This window comes from Daucus carota, chromosome 3, assembly GCF_001625215.2.
Source record: "Daucus carota subsp. sativus chromosome 3, DH1 v3.0, whole genome shotgun sequence".
In the NCBI taxonomy this organism is placed as follows: Eukaryota; Viridiplantae; Streptophyta; class Magnoliopsida; order Apiales; family Apiaceae; genus Daucus; species Daucus carota.
Genome location: NC_030383.2, coordinates 1,333,226 through 1,350,245, shown reverse-complemented (window position 1 = coordinate 1,350,245; position 17,020 = coordinate 1,333,226). Strand labels below are relative to the sequence as shown.

General features: G+C 33.8%; 2 protein-coding genes across 2 annotated transcripts; one reads left to right on the top strand and one right to left on the bottom strand.

The window, feature by feature from the left end:
- Positions 1-2,524: 2,524 nt before the first annotated feature.
- LOC108214777 (uncharacterized) lies at positions 2,525-13,703 on the bottom strand. Its single transcript, XM_017386972.2, has 19 exons — positions 13,332-13,703; positions 12,451-12,638; positions 12,152-12,256; positions 11,979-12,050; positions 11,664-11,811; positions 10,165-10,247; positions 8,996-9,051; positions 8,195-8,322; positions 7,998-8,088; positions 7,843-7,908; positions 7,508-7,730; positions 6,652-6,753; positions 6,362-6,447; positions 6,094-6,216; positions 4,559-4,628; positions 4,375-4,466; positions 3,738-3,842; positions 3,529-3,661; positions 2,525-2,886 (listed from the first exon to the last, which is right to left on the bottom strand). The coding sequence occupies exons 1-18, from the start codon at positions 13,676-13,678 to the stop codon at positions 3,548-3,550; spliced, it is 2,199 nt and encodes a 732-aa protein (XP_017242461.1). The 5' UTR covers positions 13,679-13,703; the 3' UTR covers positions 2,525-2,886; positions 3,529-3,547.
- Positions 13,704-14,455: 752 nt separating this feature from the next.
- Positions 14,456-16,902, top strand: LOC108211583 (uncharacterized). The gene is made up of 2 exons (XM_017383220.2): positions 14,456-14,909; positions 16,492-16,902. Exons 1-2 carry the CDS (start codon positions 14,481-14,483, stop codon positions 16,645-16,647), a joined length of 585 nt encoding a protein of 194 aa, XP_017238709.1. The 5' UTR covers positions 14,456-14,480; the 3' UTR covers positions 16,648-16,902.
- Positions 16,903-17,020: the final 118 nt, after the last annotated feature.

Sequence of the window (17,020 nt, the reverse complement as noted above, 5' to 3'; positions counted from 1 at the left end):
TAATAAGTCGGAAAATATGATTGTTTCAAAGAATAATTTATAATATTATACTAATAATTCTAAAAAGAATTGTAAGTACTAAAAAAATTATCGAAACATATAAATTAAAAATTAATTTTTATCTCATCTTAGCTAAACTAGAAGTACCATATTAACATACTTTTTTATACATAAGAATTTAAATAATATTTGGTCTTATTATTTTTGATTAAGTTAAATAAGACCGAATATTTTGAGCACGACTGATTCGAAAATTCATAAGTTAAATACATATATCTACAAAAAAGTTATATTTTAGAGTGGTCGATAAAATTTATTGTGAATATATAAAGATCAATGAATGCTTATTTAGACGATATATTTTCGGGTAACAAATTATTTTCTTTTCATAAACTAAAACAATCTATTAAAATTTGAATCGAATACATCCCGTTATTTTCTTAAAACTTAAAATTGCTGACACAATTTTGCATCCTAACCTCTTACATTTCGACCTCATGTCGAAAAACAACAAAACAAGTCAAGTTCATGCATGCAATGAGTCAATTCCAGAATTATTGGCTGAAAAGTCTTTTTTAGATTTTTCGTTGTTTGCGAAACAACCAGACGATGGGGTAAGCTTGACTCGGTATCGTCAAAAACATTAGCCATTTGATATACGAGATGACTTTGTTAAGCCATTTGGAGAAAAGGTTTGGTAACAAGCATTACTCTATCTTTATTTATCTTTTTCGTGTCAATTTAAGAAATTTTAATGGGACTTACTCGAGGTTTGACTTGCTTTATAATTTAACGACTGGAAAGCTTCCGTATCGGAGAGGGAAAAATATCTTAAATTCAGTTTTCACCTCGTTTCAATATCACCGAGTTTTAATGTATTTTCCGATATCTGCCACTTTGATTTAGTTTCTACCCGATTTTCATGTATCTTTTGATGTCTGCGAAAATCATCATCTAGAAATTTATCATTTATTCTGATATCAGCAGCTTTTAAAATTATTTATTTAATATATTCATATTTAATAGATATGTATATAATTTTATATATTATATATAATATTCTTGTAACAACAGAAGATACTAAGAGAGAGGAATTTTGCTGAAAATAATTTTTTATTGTGAGGATATTTATGTAAATCCACAAAAAAAAATCTCATTGTTTTTGTTTTGATAATATCATATCTCCCCAAGAAAATATTAAAATCACGTCGTCACTGGCAATATGAAACATTTCACATAATTTTTTCAAACTTAAATGAATTGAAACTATAATTCTATTTTGTAACCAAACGCTAGGTGAACTTCGATACATGAATGAATATGAGAATTTCTTCAAGAACGGAGGACTTTATTTATTCATTTATCAAGATAAAAAAATACAATACTTCACTAATGCTAGACATGAGAAATTATTCTATCGGATAAAATTATTTATATATATATTCCATGTAAATATATAACTGAAAATGATCTCTCAACTGCACGCCGCAAGTTGTGAATTATTGAAACGGGCCACTTGCCCGTGCATTTTCAGGTGATTTCAGTCTTGTAGAAAACCTCTTCTTATTATTTTTTTATAGCTGAATATTCATGTTCAATTTAATGTTAACCTCCTGCAACTGCAACTAGTTAGGGTGTTATCTCGGTTACCAGTTCTTGTCTAGCCATATAAATCATTTAAGGTAGAACCGAATAATTGAAAGAAAAAATTTGCTCAAGTTGTCGAATAGTTCGATATATATAGGCCACTGGTCTAATTTTGCACCCGTTTGAAATTATAATAAACTCCAAAAAATTAATTAAATTTCAAAAAAAAAAAATAGATGGGAAATGAATCATAATATATGATGCAAAGTATTTCTCGTATTAGCTCAAAATGCCCTTTTCCAGTAATGCCATATGTATGCATGACGGAAACAGAATCGGAATATATAAAAAATATAAAAAAAATTAACAAAAAAACATGATAAAAACAATAAAAATCATTGACTCTTATGAATCAGAATTCTAGTCTAAGATGGGCTTCCCTGATTTCGCCCGATGTACATAAAGAGAGCATACATAAATAATAAATACATGATATTACTACAAAAACACGTAACAAATCAAACAGAATACGTAATTCAGAGATGTGATAGTTAGAAACAGATTCATGCATGCATACAGTCAATCCAAAAAATTTTTCTTCAAAAACTCTTCACTCGGTATTATTTTTACGTACAGAACTGCCTAAATTAAAGTACTATAAAATATTCAATTAGAAAGATTGTCATTGTAGTCGACCTGATAATTCTGATTAATCAAACAAATCTAAAGTTAACTGGAGCTTTTGACTCACTATACAAGTTAACGACCTCAAAAGTTTCCACAAACAAGGAAAAATACAAATGTAATTTGTTCTTTTCCTTCTCGAAGAAATTAACGTGTTTGCTTTACATAACTGAATATGCCAGAAAAGTAGTATAGATCCTGTTTAATTAAAATAAAAATAAATACTCTAAAAAATTAAGCATAACACATCATGGCAGAATCCAAACAAATATAGGAATTACTATTTGAAATGTAACGGAGCTAGTAGCTACCAATCATCAGATGTAACTAACGAAACTTGTAAGCATATATGTGAGCTAACTTCTAACCAACCAAATTCCCGGTTGAAATCTATGCCGGATAAACTCTGATGCATTGGCTTAAAAACTATATTGGATAAGTTACGAAGCTGATCCATTTAAAAACTGATCATTGTTTTTATATGATAGCAATGGCAGAAATCAGAAAATAAGCTCCTAGTGTGGCAAACTGACCACTCTGAAACAATCTTCTCTGCTGTATATATGAAGTCAGGTTGGTTGCGGAAGGATTACTGATCTCGCCATTTGCAAATAACTGAAATGCCACACCATACAGAAGATAGTTAATCAATATTAAATATTGTATGTATAGTATATAACTATATAAGATATAAATGAATGTAACTAACACACTACTGCAAATTGACAATTCTAAAGGGAATGTCGGGCTTGGAACAATTAATCTAGAGATTACAACTCTTAAAAGCTAAATACATAAAACTGAAATGCAGATATGATCAGAACTTTGATCATATAGAGAATTAGAAAGGCTCCAGTACATTTAGTAGATGGACATAGATTGGCTTGCATACTGCTATGGCACCATTCCATGCTCCTTGGAAGGGTGACTATGCATACTGCTATACTTTACTGAATTTGGTTATGTTGTTAATACAAAGGTAGTTCTCATGATGTAATCCCTAATGGGTTTGGGACTCTTGCAGAAGTGGATATCTTATTCACTCAATGTTTCAGATTTTAATAATTCTCAGTTTGAATATATTACTTGTAAATTCTATATTTTTAATGCAATTATTTACTTGGCATATATAGATAATACATGGTCCTTTATTGTCAGAAGTGCAATATCATATGAAATACATCAAACAGTTCCGAGATCAGCCAGCAAAGTTGTAATTTAAATGCAGCATATGCCAAGAAGATTTAGATAAGATACCTTATAATAAAAAATTTCTTCAATCAAAGTTGTCAATCTTAATGGAAGTGATTTCATCTGCCACCTTAAATTGCCCCACTAAACGTGCAAAAAACAACATTTGTTGTTCAATTGTGAACTTGATGTTTTCAGCCTGTAGATTATATCAAATCAAATCAGATCTAAAGTACTCCTGAACAATAAAGTTGCATGTTGGTTATTATACATACCTTACGGAATCCATGCTGCTCTGCTTCGTACTCCACCAAAGCAACTGGCAATCCCTTCTCCTTCAGTGCCTGGTAAATTTTGCGTGCTTGAGCTGGTGGGACGACCTGTGCATATATTACTATATTTATAACACTTAAAACTGGAACATCCTGTGTTAATTTGTACTTTATGGTTGGTTTGACCAAATTATGGCTAAAACAAGCTACTTGTACTGTATTAGAGCAACATGTTAACCACTGGCAAATGCTTTTAGTAAATGCTAGGTGCTAACTTTGTAATGCCCAACATTAGAAAATGACATGGTACAAGGGTGCAACATCACAGTGCAACTAGTAAAAAGAATAACATTAGAAACTAACCTATATGGTAATATGTACTAGAAATAATAACATGGAAGTAACTTAAATTGTTCGACACTTGAATCAACGTTCTGAAACAATTGACTGGGTACCAGAAATCAGCTTTTGTTTGCAACTAATATGGGTATGCTAAAGCATGTATGTGTGTGTCTGTCTAGTTGCGTAAGCAAAAAAGTATGAATGCTTATCAAACACTCACATTCCAAATAAATAGATTGGTGTACACAGACAAACCTACGAACAATAAATTACAACAGTGGCGGGGGGTTGTACTTACCCTGTCTTCTAAACCCTGGAAAAGGATTATGGGACAAGAGAACTTATCAGCAAAATTGATGGGTGACCTCTCAAAGTATTCCTTTTCGCTTCCTACATCAATATTAATTAGTAAGAATGCTGAATTAAGTACATTAAACACACTACATACAAACACAAAATTGGATATAGAAAATAGAAATTACCAATAAGATTGTCCATATAACGGGATTCAAATTTGTGAGTTTCTTCCTTTAACAATTTTAAGTCCGCAATCTGTTCAAGGATAAGAAGTAAGAAAATACTAATCATCCAGAAAGAAAAAACAGCAAATAATAAGATAGTAGGGAAATTTTAGATTCTTAAAGATTCAATTTTTTTAGGTATGCTGCAATACCACCATCAATAAAGATATAACAAACACATCTCAAAGAGGAGATCAAAGATTGTTAGTGATAAGAATACAAGATTCAACTTCTAATGCAAAGCACACACACAACAATATTTGACGCGGAAAACCCACGTCCCAACTTGTATTATTAATCAAAACCGTTATCAATAATACAATCAAACCAACTTGGATACTCAAGCCTACTACTCAAGTATCCGCCGCAAGCGATACCTAAGTCTACATCTTGAGCACACCTATCAAACACAATATGACTATGTATATATAGCCATCTCAAACTTAGACAAATCAGAATACTCTAACTCTAAAATACCTAACTGCAATTGGAATCCAATTCTGAAATCCTCAACTCAAATCAGAATCCAATTCCAACTGGGTTAATACCCAACAATCTTCTTCTAACTTTTGTGACCAAGATATACCTTTTATAATAATTGTCTAAACATACAATTATTATCCTTATATATTTTGATCATCAAAGTCCATGCTACCTTGTAATGAGCTGATACCTAACAAAGATAATTACATGCGCTACATACCTATACATAGCGGAATCATCGTATTCATGATTTGCTTAAGAGAGGTGTTCTAGCAGTGCATTATATACTAATCAAACTCGAGTGATTATATTAAAGTTCAATCTAAATCTCGCAAGTTATTTAGTCATGTTACATTTTGCGAGTTCCGCAAGAGATAGATGACGTATTAAAAGCATATACTCCCCCTGGAATCACCAAATCAATCATATCAAATTTGTTTTAATTCGCCATAAATTTACAGACCTCTACTGTCTATCAATGTGACAGAACAAATCACTCAATTGTCACTGTCCTCTGTATATTACATAATCCATGTGTCAACATCACTACAGTAATAGAGTTTTACTTGTCAACAGTAAATCAGGAGTCAGAACATATAGAAAAGATAAGCATGATTGATGACATGGGCTTGTTCAAAACAAGATTAAGGCTGCACAATTTTCCAAGTGATAGATTTTAGGACCAATTCTATGGATAGGCACGAAATTTAAAGTTCAAAAGTGCAATCTGTTTAGTATATGGATTTCAGGAAACCGGAACTGGATCGTAAAGAGACAACTCAGACAAGGTTCCTCACTGGTTATAGCATGAAAATATTATTGTTTATTAGATGTCCCACACAGTGCATGACTGCCAAATCATGAATCTCCATATATGAATATGATGTGTCTAATATTTTCATTACGATGATCCCAGCTGTCTATGAATCTAACACTGAAAAACAAGACTCAGGCTGATTCCACATAAAAATAAATGATACTGGATTCTGTGAGGAAATGTAAGATTTACTTACGCCATATAAGGATGCACCAGCACTGAATGTTTTTCTAAATGCAAGTGCAGCCAACGTTGTGTACCCACCAGCTGAGCTCCCAGTGATACATAATCTCCGACCATCAACTTTTCCATTGTCCACCTGGATGACAAAAGGAATATTAGTCATGATCAACACTGCTTTTTAAAAGATAAAAAAAAAAAAAGCAAAAAACTGGATATACGTGTGGTCAGTTGTGCGTGCACGTGTGTGTAGAGAGAGAGGACAGAGTTCTCTACATATTTACCAGAAATTCAGCACAACTGCAACAGTCATCAACATCAACAATACCCCACTGTCCTAGGAGCCTCTCTCTATATTCTCTTCCATAACCTTTGAAAAATTCCAATACATCCTCATGAGTGGGTACAGATTGATAACATTAACAAATGTATGTATTTAATAATAGGACAAAATGATTTGAAGTACTGTATAAGCAAATTGGATCTACCAACATATATGACTGGGAAATACTCAGGCCACCACGGGCCGAGGTAATGCAACGCACACATATATATCTTAGACTAAAAGACGTACCAGTACTTCCACCATAATTTACATCAACATAACCCCAACCTCGACTCGTCCAATACTGGATGCTAAGATTCAATATTCCACGAGTTTCAGCTGTAGGCCCTCCTGCAAAGAGCAATAATGTGTGTAGCATTTTAAAATGCTGGCAATATTTTATCAAAGTCAAATTAAAGCCTAACAATCATACCGCGTAAGTTGTCAACAACCTCAGTGTGCAAATACACACAAGTTTTAAGTAATCATATATGATTATTAATTCCACGCCCATAGTTTACATACATCCTTCTTCTTATATGATATCGTTGAACTCAATTTGTGTAAGAAGGCTATCAAAAAGTTTTCCTAACTCTTTCACTTCTGCAAATTCACAAGAGGAAATGATCCCGAAGACTTAAATGGATTTTGGAAAATCATTCGGCAAAGAAAGTAGCTCACCGAAACTTGCAAAGAGAGAGAAGGATGGGAGAAATTAAAGTCAGCAATTTGTGAGGTTGGAGCTATATTCCATGGATGGCAAAATAATCCAATCCGACGAATAACCGATACGAAAACTGAAATTTTGGATTTACCGAACCCGATTTTTTGGCTTTGGATTTAATTTGGGTTTTATATTAAGTAGGCCACTCATCTCGCCAAAAAGTCTCAGAAGAACACAGGTCTCCACAGCGACTCATTCAGAAGACTAAATCACTATAAATTATCAAAATAAGAAGGGAAATTATTATTTTATTTTATTTTTCAAAATAAGAAGGGAAATTGGGAAAATATTAAGATGTCAGCGGATCTTCTTGCTTTTCCTCGTTTTTTCCCATACATTTAAGAAAATTATCATCAAAGAGAAGTACAACAATAAACATACCATGACTTTTCAGCAATAGTGGAGGCTTTTCGTCCTTACTAGCTTGATAGATGGGGTTAGTTGGTGGATAATAGTATGCGTATGCATTTTGACCATGTACTTTAGTTGGAAACTCAATTACTTCTGGCAAGCTAAAATATGATTTGTATTTTGAAAAATTAGCTGAAGAAGACCAAACGATCCTGAAATCAACTGCTTTTAGTTGCTGAGCATCTAAAGTTACCTGCAGTAATATATTGTGACATTAAGAATCAGAAACAAGATATGAAACAGCACAGTTGAGAGAAAATTTTAATGGAAAACATGGAAGTTTGAGTAGGAGGAGAAACTAAAACCTTCGCTATTGACAAAGGAAGAACTCCAGATGCCCCCTCAATGTATAAGCAGCGGGATCCCGCGGTCTAAACAAGCAGGAAAAAGTCAGCAACCATTTCTAAGTTATCAACAGATGATAGGCTAAAAAGTTTGGGGAAATCTATATTAAACATACAATATTATTTATATCTGTAAAAGGGATATCTAACATGGACATTTTGTTTTTAGCATAATCCAAAATTCCAATAAACGATCTTCCGTTCTGCCTGCACATTAATGCAACAGTTTTGATTTAATATAACTTTGCTATATACAAAACTTTAGAATGGGAACCAGAGAGTAAACATAAATAAGCATGTACTCAGTTCTCACCTGTAAGTGCAAGCAATTAAATGTTTTTGCTCCAAAAATTCATATGAATTCATGCCAAAAACCCATAGCGGCCTTGCAAACTCCGCATTCAATGGATAAACCGGCAACACCTCATTTTTAGATTCAACCTGTTATGACATAGATGCAATCTCATGATTTTCATCGAACTATTTTTTTAAAGTGTCTCACTTCACATCAAATAATCAGCAGACAACAATAAGGGAAAATGGACACAAAGTTTGTCTGCCAAATTGCAGAAACTGATTTCTCTCAATTATAGCAACTTTGCTTCCTCTCCTAAATATTTCAGGGAAGTTACAGCAGCACCATAATGCTAATCCATCTCAAGTTCTTTAATTAACTTCTGCACAAGTATTAATAGATTTGCAGATTACTGTTTGATTGCATTTCCAGTCCTTGTGAGTTGGTAGAAGATGTTTGACAATGTTAAGTAAAAAATTTTTTAGTAGGTGAAGTTGTACAGGGACCTCCTATTATTAGTAGATACAAAAGACAAGATGGGAAAATGTATCTCTACCAGAAAGGTTTCATCATGTACAACTGTGATAAATAAGTTTCAAGGAGCGAGTGTTGCATTCTTTCATTAAATTATTTCGTCTAAATCATGCGACTTCAAGTATAAGAACTGTCTTGAAGTTCTTATTGAATTTCAAAATTTGCACCTTGAGAAGTTGAGCCATTCCTAATCTTATAGGTTGGATCAATTACATCTCGAAGTTGAGGTTCAAAAGAAAACATTCTACATGAAAACAGAATCAACAAATGAAACAGAAAAAATACCCATTTATAGATATTCCAAAATCCATTTGTCCTATCCGTAACAAAGAATAGCTCCCCTGCAAATCAATAAATGCAATTGCATGATGAAATTCAACTTTTCAGTTCCTAATAAAAAATGTAGTTTCATTGGCTCAGATAAGTGTTCATATCAAAAATATGGCAGAACTATAATTGGCTATATGAACATGGTATTGATTGCAATTGCATGATGAAATTCAACTCCGGAGTTCCTAATACAAAATGTAGTTTCATGCACTAAGATAAGTGTTCATATCAAAAATATGGCAGAACTATGATTGGCAACAAAAACATGGTATTGAATATTAATTAACCTTTAATACATGCAAAATCAATGGCTTCATTAATAGTTTAGCAATTGAACACTAGAAAAAGATTTCATACAAGGGATGTGAGAGATGAATTCAATTTTTATTTTTTTTAATTCATACAAGGGATGTGAGAGATGAGTTCAAATATTTCTTTAATGCATTTTAGGGTATCACGGAGGCAAAGGATTAATACACACTGACCTGGTTGCCAGTTTCTAACAAGATCCAGAGATAATAATGTGTGGCATGACCAACCCAGACTTCATACAAAAATTTTGAAAATTATATTTCAATTTGACCAAAGGACTACATATACTACCAGTTCATACTGAAAAGGCCATAATCCTGTAAATGCATTTGTACTGTCTTATAATACATGCTAGAGGAAAAACACCTAGTATACAGAGCTGGAAGGTAACGAACATGATGCTATAAGTATAAAGAGCATAAGCTAAAAATCATTCTCTTTTTTTTTACGTGCGGTCAATTACAGATATCAAGATAGCCACACGCTCATGCCTCCATTGAGGCTCAAACCCTACACTTCTTGTTGCCAAGAAAAGACACCAAGAGAAGGGGTATCCACTAGGCGACAATGCTAGGGATTGGCACAAAATCCTCTCTGGTTAAGAGAGCGTATAAAATTAATTAATTATGACTGAACCGCTTGAAGTGACATGAATGGCATATAATTAAACAAATCATTTGACATTTTTTCAGGAAGTAGAAATTCGTGTTGGGTCCAATTCCGGGGAAATTTTACCAAATAATATTTAATTAAAAAAAACACATATTAAATATAATGTTAATGCAGAATCAGTAGTAAGGAGGAAAACTTGCCTTCAGAAGTCCATTTTGGTTCTGTTGGGGACTCAACAATGTTAGAATCACCACCAGCAACACATATGCGCCGACAAATATCTCTGGAAGCAATAAAATTACAGTAAGAGATATGCAGATTTGAAGCTGAACTAAAGCTCATAATTATTTTATTGCTAAGATATATTTAAACAGTTTTATCTACAAAATTCACGTTGATGAACATGAGGGAGGACTAATGCACAAGGAAATAAATTATCATTTTGGATCTATAATATGTTATCATACGTGAACAAAGTTAGTTCTAATTTATTAGAAGTTTTATTATATTAGATATATAGAATATTAGAAATATTATAGGCTAGTAGTAAAATACTATGAAAGATTATTAACTTGTTGGTTAAATAGTCAAGCACTAGCGCCCTACAACTAGTATAGTATAGCAGAGCAGCCAGCTTTCGGGGTTCTGCTGATATATGACTATAAGATATTAAGATGTAATCTTATATCATTAAAAAGACTTCAAAATTGAATCTAATATTGTTCTCTTGTTATGGGTTGCGAACCGAACCAGTCCTATGTGCAGTTGACCGGTTAATCGCCTAGGACACATTGGATTTTTTTGTGTTCATTGTTTAATACTTTTTTGTGTTTATTGTTTAATCCATCCAGACATATCTTTTACTGTTTCTCTCCTTTTTTTCCATATCATGCATCAAATTGGTAATCAAGACTCAAGAGCTTAAGTTTTTACATCAATTTCCTAAATCTTGAAAAATCTAGGGTTTTGCAAAAACAAATAAAAAATAAAGAAGTTACTATTTGTCAACATTGTTCATGGAATACGATTCATCATCACTAATCTAAGAAGGTACTATTCACCCTTATAAAAAACCCTTACAGCAAAAAAGTTAAAATTCTTTAGCTAACAGCTGCTAGCACTGATATTCAACTTCAAGGTTTAATGGTTTTGGTTGATTACTTAATGGTCAAGTGGAGTGCAGAGCGATGCACTGCACATTATCGATGCTACTAAAGAATAGGATGATGAATGTCTTAACATGTCTACAATTATATTTGAATTGGCACTTACTTTCTAAGAACTAAAATAATGGTTATTTAACAATTTGTAAAGAATGACATGTATTTATTATTTTAGCCTGAAATCAATTCTTTCTCATATGTAAAATTAAAGTATTCCTTTAAGTGGTAATATACATGTTTTTGAGAGTTTAAGAATAAATAAATGTTACGTGCTAAATTTACATGTCGTGACCCTAAACTGTCCAATTTCGGATCCATATACAAAAATCATGTGTCTAAAAGTTAGAATCTGACACTTGGATTCTATCCCGTGTGCGACACACTGACACTCAAACCCGAGTCCACCTAACATAGCATTGAATACTTTGTAAGACAACTAAATTAATATGCAGCTACGACTCATCAAGCAAGATGGATAAACTTATTTAATGATACAATCAATGGGAAGGATGAGACAATTGACAAAGTGTGCTTACCCTTTACTTGATATATAGCCTACCCAAAGTTCCGATCTATCCCATGGCATGTTCGGGTGTCCCCATTCAATCCATGCGATCCGTTCTCCTTTAGGATCCATGCGAGGGAAAGCATAGAAGTCATTGCCACCAACTAATACTTGCGGCTCTGCATGTCATATGGAATATAAAGAGACCATAAGGAACCACTATTTTCATTTGAAAAGGGCTTATGTAAAACAGTAACTTTACATATGTAATAACAAGAACGTGGGATATATGTGATAAGAACATTGAAACAGCGAAGACATGGATACATGGTAAAATAACACTTACCCTGGATATTGTCACTGTTAAGATCTATTGATGCAATCGTTGTTGTTGTATTTAACCTACTTTCACGACCATCTATCCACACACGAAATATGTAACTAATAAATATAAGAGTAGAGATGAAGAAAATGTATAAACATCAATAATCAGGAAAATGTGGAACTTTATAAAACAACCTTCCATTACAGTGACATATCGGTCAAACCGAGAGTCAAACTCCCCGTCTGCATAAGAAACAAGAGGTCCACCATAATCCGGTGTAAGCGGCACCGGAACAGAATCTGCCACCAAAGAAAAATTTTAAGCTGAGCAAGTCAAGAAACAGTATTTTAAAGCCAAAACTTATCACATATCAATAACTGTATTAATTCAACCAAGAGAAACTTGACAACTGAGAAATGATTAGACAGCAATTTTGCACTCTTAAGATAAAAAATTAAGTAGAAATATATAGAAGCAACAGCAAGAGAATAACCTTTAGAGTGAATAGACTGCTTGTACAATCTCTGATCCTTGTAATTGGAAAACACAACAGTATCTCCTGAAATCTTAAAAGCGCCACCTCCATATTCCTGAGCCAAAGTCCTGACCGCAAATCCTCCCGGTGTAATATCAATAGGCTCATCCTCAGCTTTAGGAGACTCCTTAACTAGAACTGATCGACTTCAAATACACACACATATAATTCAATATCAGTTGTTAGATCTAAGGCTTAGCATTCAAATAATATAATCAATATCTGTTTCTCAAGCTAAGAGACTCCTTGACTAGAATTGATCATATCTAATTACATACATACATACATGTATGTATAGCATTCAAATAACAATATCTATACGCGTAACCTCAGGTTTACAAGACTCCTTAAGTAGGACTTTTCAAAATTTAAATACGTGCGCCCACATATATTATAAGATCACTACTAGAAACCGACAATTCCCACATCCTCCCATAAAAGAGTCTCCTTAACTACAACTGATCATCACTAATTCTAAGATATATTATTCAGACAACAATTGCCAATATGCATGTCCTCCCGTTTAAGAGACTCCTCAACTAGAATTAATCAGTACCAGACCTATATTTGCACATCCTCATGTTTACGACTTAGGGGACTCCTTAACTACAACCTATAGTAATTTTCCCTTGATCTATACTACTTTTTCCCTGATATGAAATTTCATAATGATATCAATACGCATATCCTCAGGTTTATGAGACTCCTTGACTAGAAGTCATCGCGGAAATCAACTACAACCGATCATCAATTAACAGAAACAAGCACATACATATCAAATAAATCTAACTTCAACAACAGTAAAAACGGTTTTAAACTACATTTCGCGAATTAATTACCCTGATTCATTAGGCCGAGACTCGGTCCAATAAAACTGACCGCGAGAGTCAACACCGAAGCCACCGAGACGCTTATCGGAACCTGAAACAACATCAGAAGTGATCGGAGACTTCCAGGAGCCATAAGGTGATTCAATTGGTGTGCCTATAGGTTGTGGCAAAGCGGAAGACATTGGTGTGTATTGACGAGTACGAGAGTGAGAGTGAGAGTGAGGAGTGATGATAGGTTTGGGAGAGAATAAGAGGGAGAGAGAGCGGGGAGAGAGGAGAGATTTTGAGGGGGGAGAGAGATTTGAGTGAGAGTAGTAGCGGCGAGTGAGTGTGGTGGCTAGGCAGCAAATTGACATAACGGAAGATTTTGTTTGGCAAAAGGGAGGTAGGAGGTTAATTCAAAGTCAACTATTTTATTATTTTAATTTCATGAATTAAATTAAATTAAAATCAAATAATAATATATTTATGTTATATATATTCATACAAATATAAGTTTTAAATATTTGAACATTATTTAAATTGTTAAAATAAATATATTTTTCAAAAATAAATACCAGGCATGAGTTATAAATTAATATATATAACAGTTTTGTTGCGATGTGCAATGAGCACATGTTAAATATCAAAATTCATAAATTTAACTCATTTTAATTAATTATAATCGATTTTTAATATTGATTATCATAAAACCAATTAAAATCATGTAAAATTAATGCTCAATTTCACCCACTCGATGGAAAGTTGTAGCAGCCTTGTAAAAATCTCGTAGATTGCGTCAAAAATTATACATATGTATAAAAAAATATAAAAATCCCAGCACTTTAGGCAATTCATGACTTTAAAACTTTATATTCTATCTCAACTTTTATTCTAAAGTCGTTGATTAATCACGATAATGTAGTTCGTCGAACTAATTAAACATCCGTTTATTTAAATAATTATCAGATTAATCTTCGATCAATTTAATTAATCTTCGATTTATCTTTGTTACATAATTTCATTGATTAAATCCAATTCTCGTTTTTTAAAACATTGACTTCACCTGTTCAAAACCAGTTTCTAATATATCTAATTTAAAATGCAAATTAAATTTGTGACCCTATCGTTCAAAAATCGAAATACAAATGAAAGTACTGCACACCGATCTCTTAAAAAATGAATCCACCCCCCAAACAAACCCCCCTGATTTGCTTCAAATGGCCCTGGGACGCCAACGCCACCACGCCTCAAAACCCTAACACCACCACCACCTCCTCCTGCAACTTCGAAACACCATGGATCTTCAAATCAATGCTCTCAATAACTTCACTAGCCTCAAATCTCATCACCTCAATTTCAAAACCCCAGTTCCAATTGAAAAATGATCGCAAGAAATTGAGTGGAGATGAACAGGCGGAGCTGGAGCAGAGAGCGTTCGCGTGCGCGCTCGCGAGCGATAAGGAAGCGACTGTGCTTGAGTTTTATGCGCGGAATTGTCGGCTGTGTAATTCGCTGGTGGCGTTTGTTGGTGAAGTTGAGAAGAGGAATGAGGAGTGGCTTAATGTTGTTATGGCTGATGCGGAGAATGATAAGTGGTTGCCTGAGGTATAATTTGATGTGGTTGTAGTTGTGCTTCGTCACGTAAATTTAAATACTCACACACACGCCTCCGTTGAGTTAAATACTTGGGTCCTGGTCCCTTGCAGTCGACTGACAGGGTACGACCTGGATATTCATCCAACGACCAAAAAAACAACTGTTACTTAACAAGGTCCCTGGCGTACTACTGCCAGGGACAGTATTCTAAATACTTAAGCGCATTTGACTTGTTGACTTTAGTCATGTCTGGTTACAGAAATTTAAATACTCCAAGCACACATGACTACATAGAGTTAAATACCTAGGCACATGCGACTTGTTGACTATCTTTAGTTATGTTCGGTTATTGAAATTTAGACACTCGCTCATACAGGCACAGACAGGCCCTCACGGAAATTTATATACTCAGGCACGTGTGGTATTAGTCTAGTCATGTTAAGTTAGGGAATTATAAATACTCACACGTATAGGGCTACACCGAAAATTATATTACCAGGTACTTGTGATTTTAGTTTAGTTATCTCCAGTTGCCAGGAAAATATGTATACTTAGGCACACATGATTTATAGTTATAGTTGGTTACAAAATTTGAAAATTATCTCGCACACACTTGCCTTAACCTTGTAGTATTGTTACCGAGATGGGGAGGTATAAGTTAGGCCAAGGCTTGCAGATGTATTTCATTTACTTGTATGTCTAATATTTGGTTTTATATTGTGTTCATGTAGTACTCATTTGTTTAGTGATTATGGGCAAACAGATGTATATATAATTGTTTATATATGAACTGTATTCGCCTACAAACTACGGTCGGGACTATTTTAGAACTTGACAATGATTTGTAATACTTAGACTGGCAATTTTATGCTTGTTCGTAAGGGAACACGACTGATATGTACATTAGCATGAATTACTTGTTTAGCCTAATCTTTGTTAAGCATTCTTGTGAAATAACTGAAGTAGAATAAGCTGGTATCAACGATACAATTGATTCCGATTTTGTATTTGGTTAAGGGCTCCATAGGTTTTAGACGTAGTAGTGCACTTCAGGTTTACAAATTATACTAGAAAGGTAGACAGATGGTCCTCCTAGGTATGTGCTTGAGTGCTATACAACTTTTATCAGCATGTCCGATCTTTTTTGAGTTCTCGTTCAAGGCGAAGCAAAATGTTTTGTCTAGTGAAGCAATATGATGCCATTGTGCACTCAGCAGCACAGGAATAAGATACCCAGTTTGAGGCTTGATAAATATTTGGTTGTGTGTAGCTTGTGCAAATCTATTTTGTGGCTTTATATGTGAAATGGTGTGTTTATGTTTAGGTTTTGTGGGATTTGAGTGTTTTGGATATTTATTAATTATCATCCACTTGATTTAAAGGTTCATATGCCATGCTGCTGATGCAATTAACAGTTCCGAAAATCATACCTCAAAATATAATCCAGAGTTTGAAAAGTGAGCTGACCATATATTTATGTAACTTGTAGCTAGATCCCACAAACCGGAATATGTAAACCTGCCATGCATTATAGTATCAGTATAGTCTTGATTAATTGTGGATGGCTGATTTCTTTGCAATTTTCCTACAGCTACTCCATTATGACGTACGGTATGTTCCATGCTTTGTGCTGCTTGATAAAAATGGGAGGGCGCTTGCTAAAACTGGTGTTCCCAGCAGTCGGCTGCATGTATTAGCAGGTGTGTCTCATCTAGTCAAAATGAAGAGTCCACAGAGAGATAGTTGACAGGTTTGTATAGATCAATCATAAATGTCGGAACCATTATGGCTTTTGCCAAGTATCTGGCACATTGTAACGTTAATTTGACTTTCGCGTGCTCGCGGTGCATTATCAAGGAAACGCATCTTACAATGAAATGAAAACGTAAGTAAACCTTTGTGGTTCCTATAGTGTAGGCCTCATTGGTGGCGTGTGTTGTTTCCTACTGAAGAATTAATAAATGGAAATAAAACTGCCCTCTTGTTTTTTGCATTAGAATAACCGAACATTCTCTTGTGCTCCGAAGTTGACTTTTGTGGACTTTCTACAAAACTTTAAATTACTATAAAACCCTGAGCTTGTGTATCAGACAACTCTCCTGACTCCTATAGATTTGCAC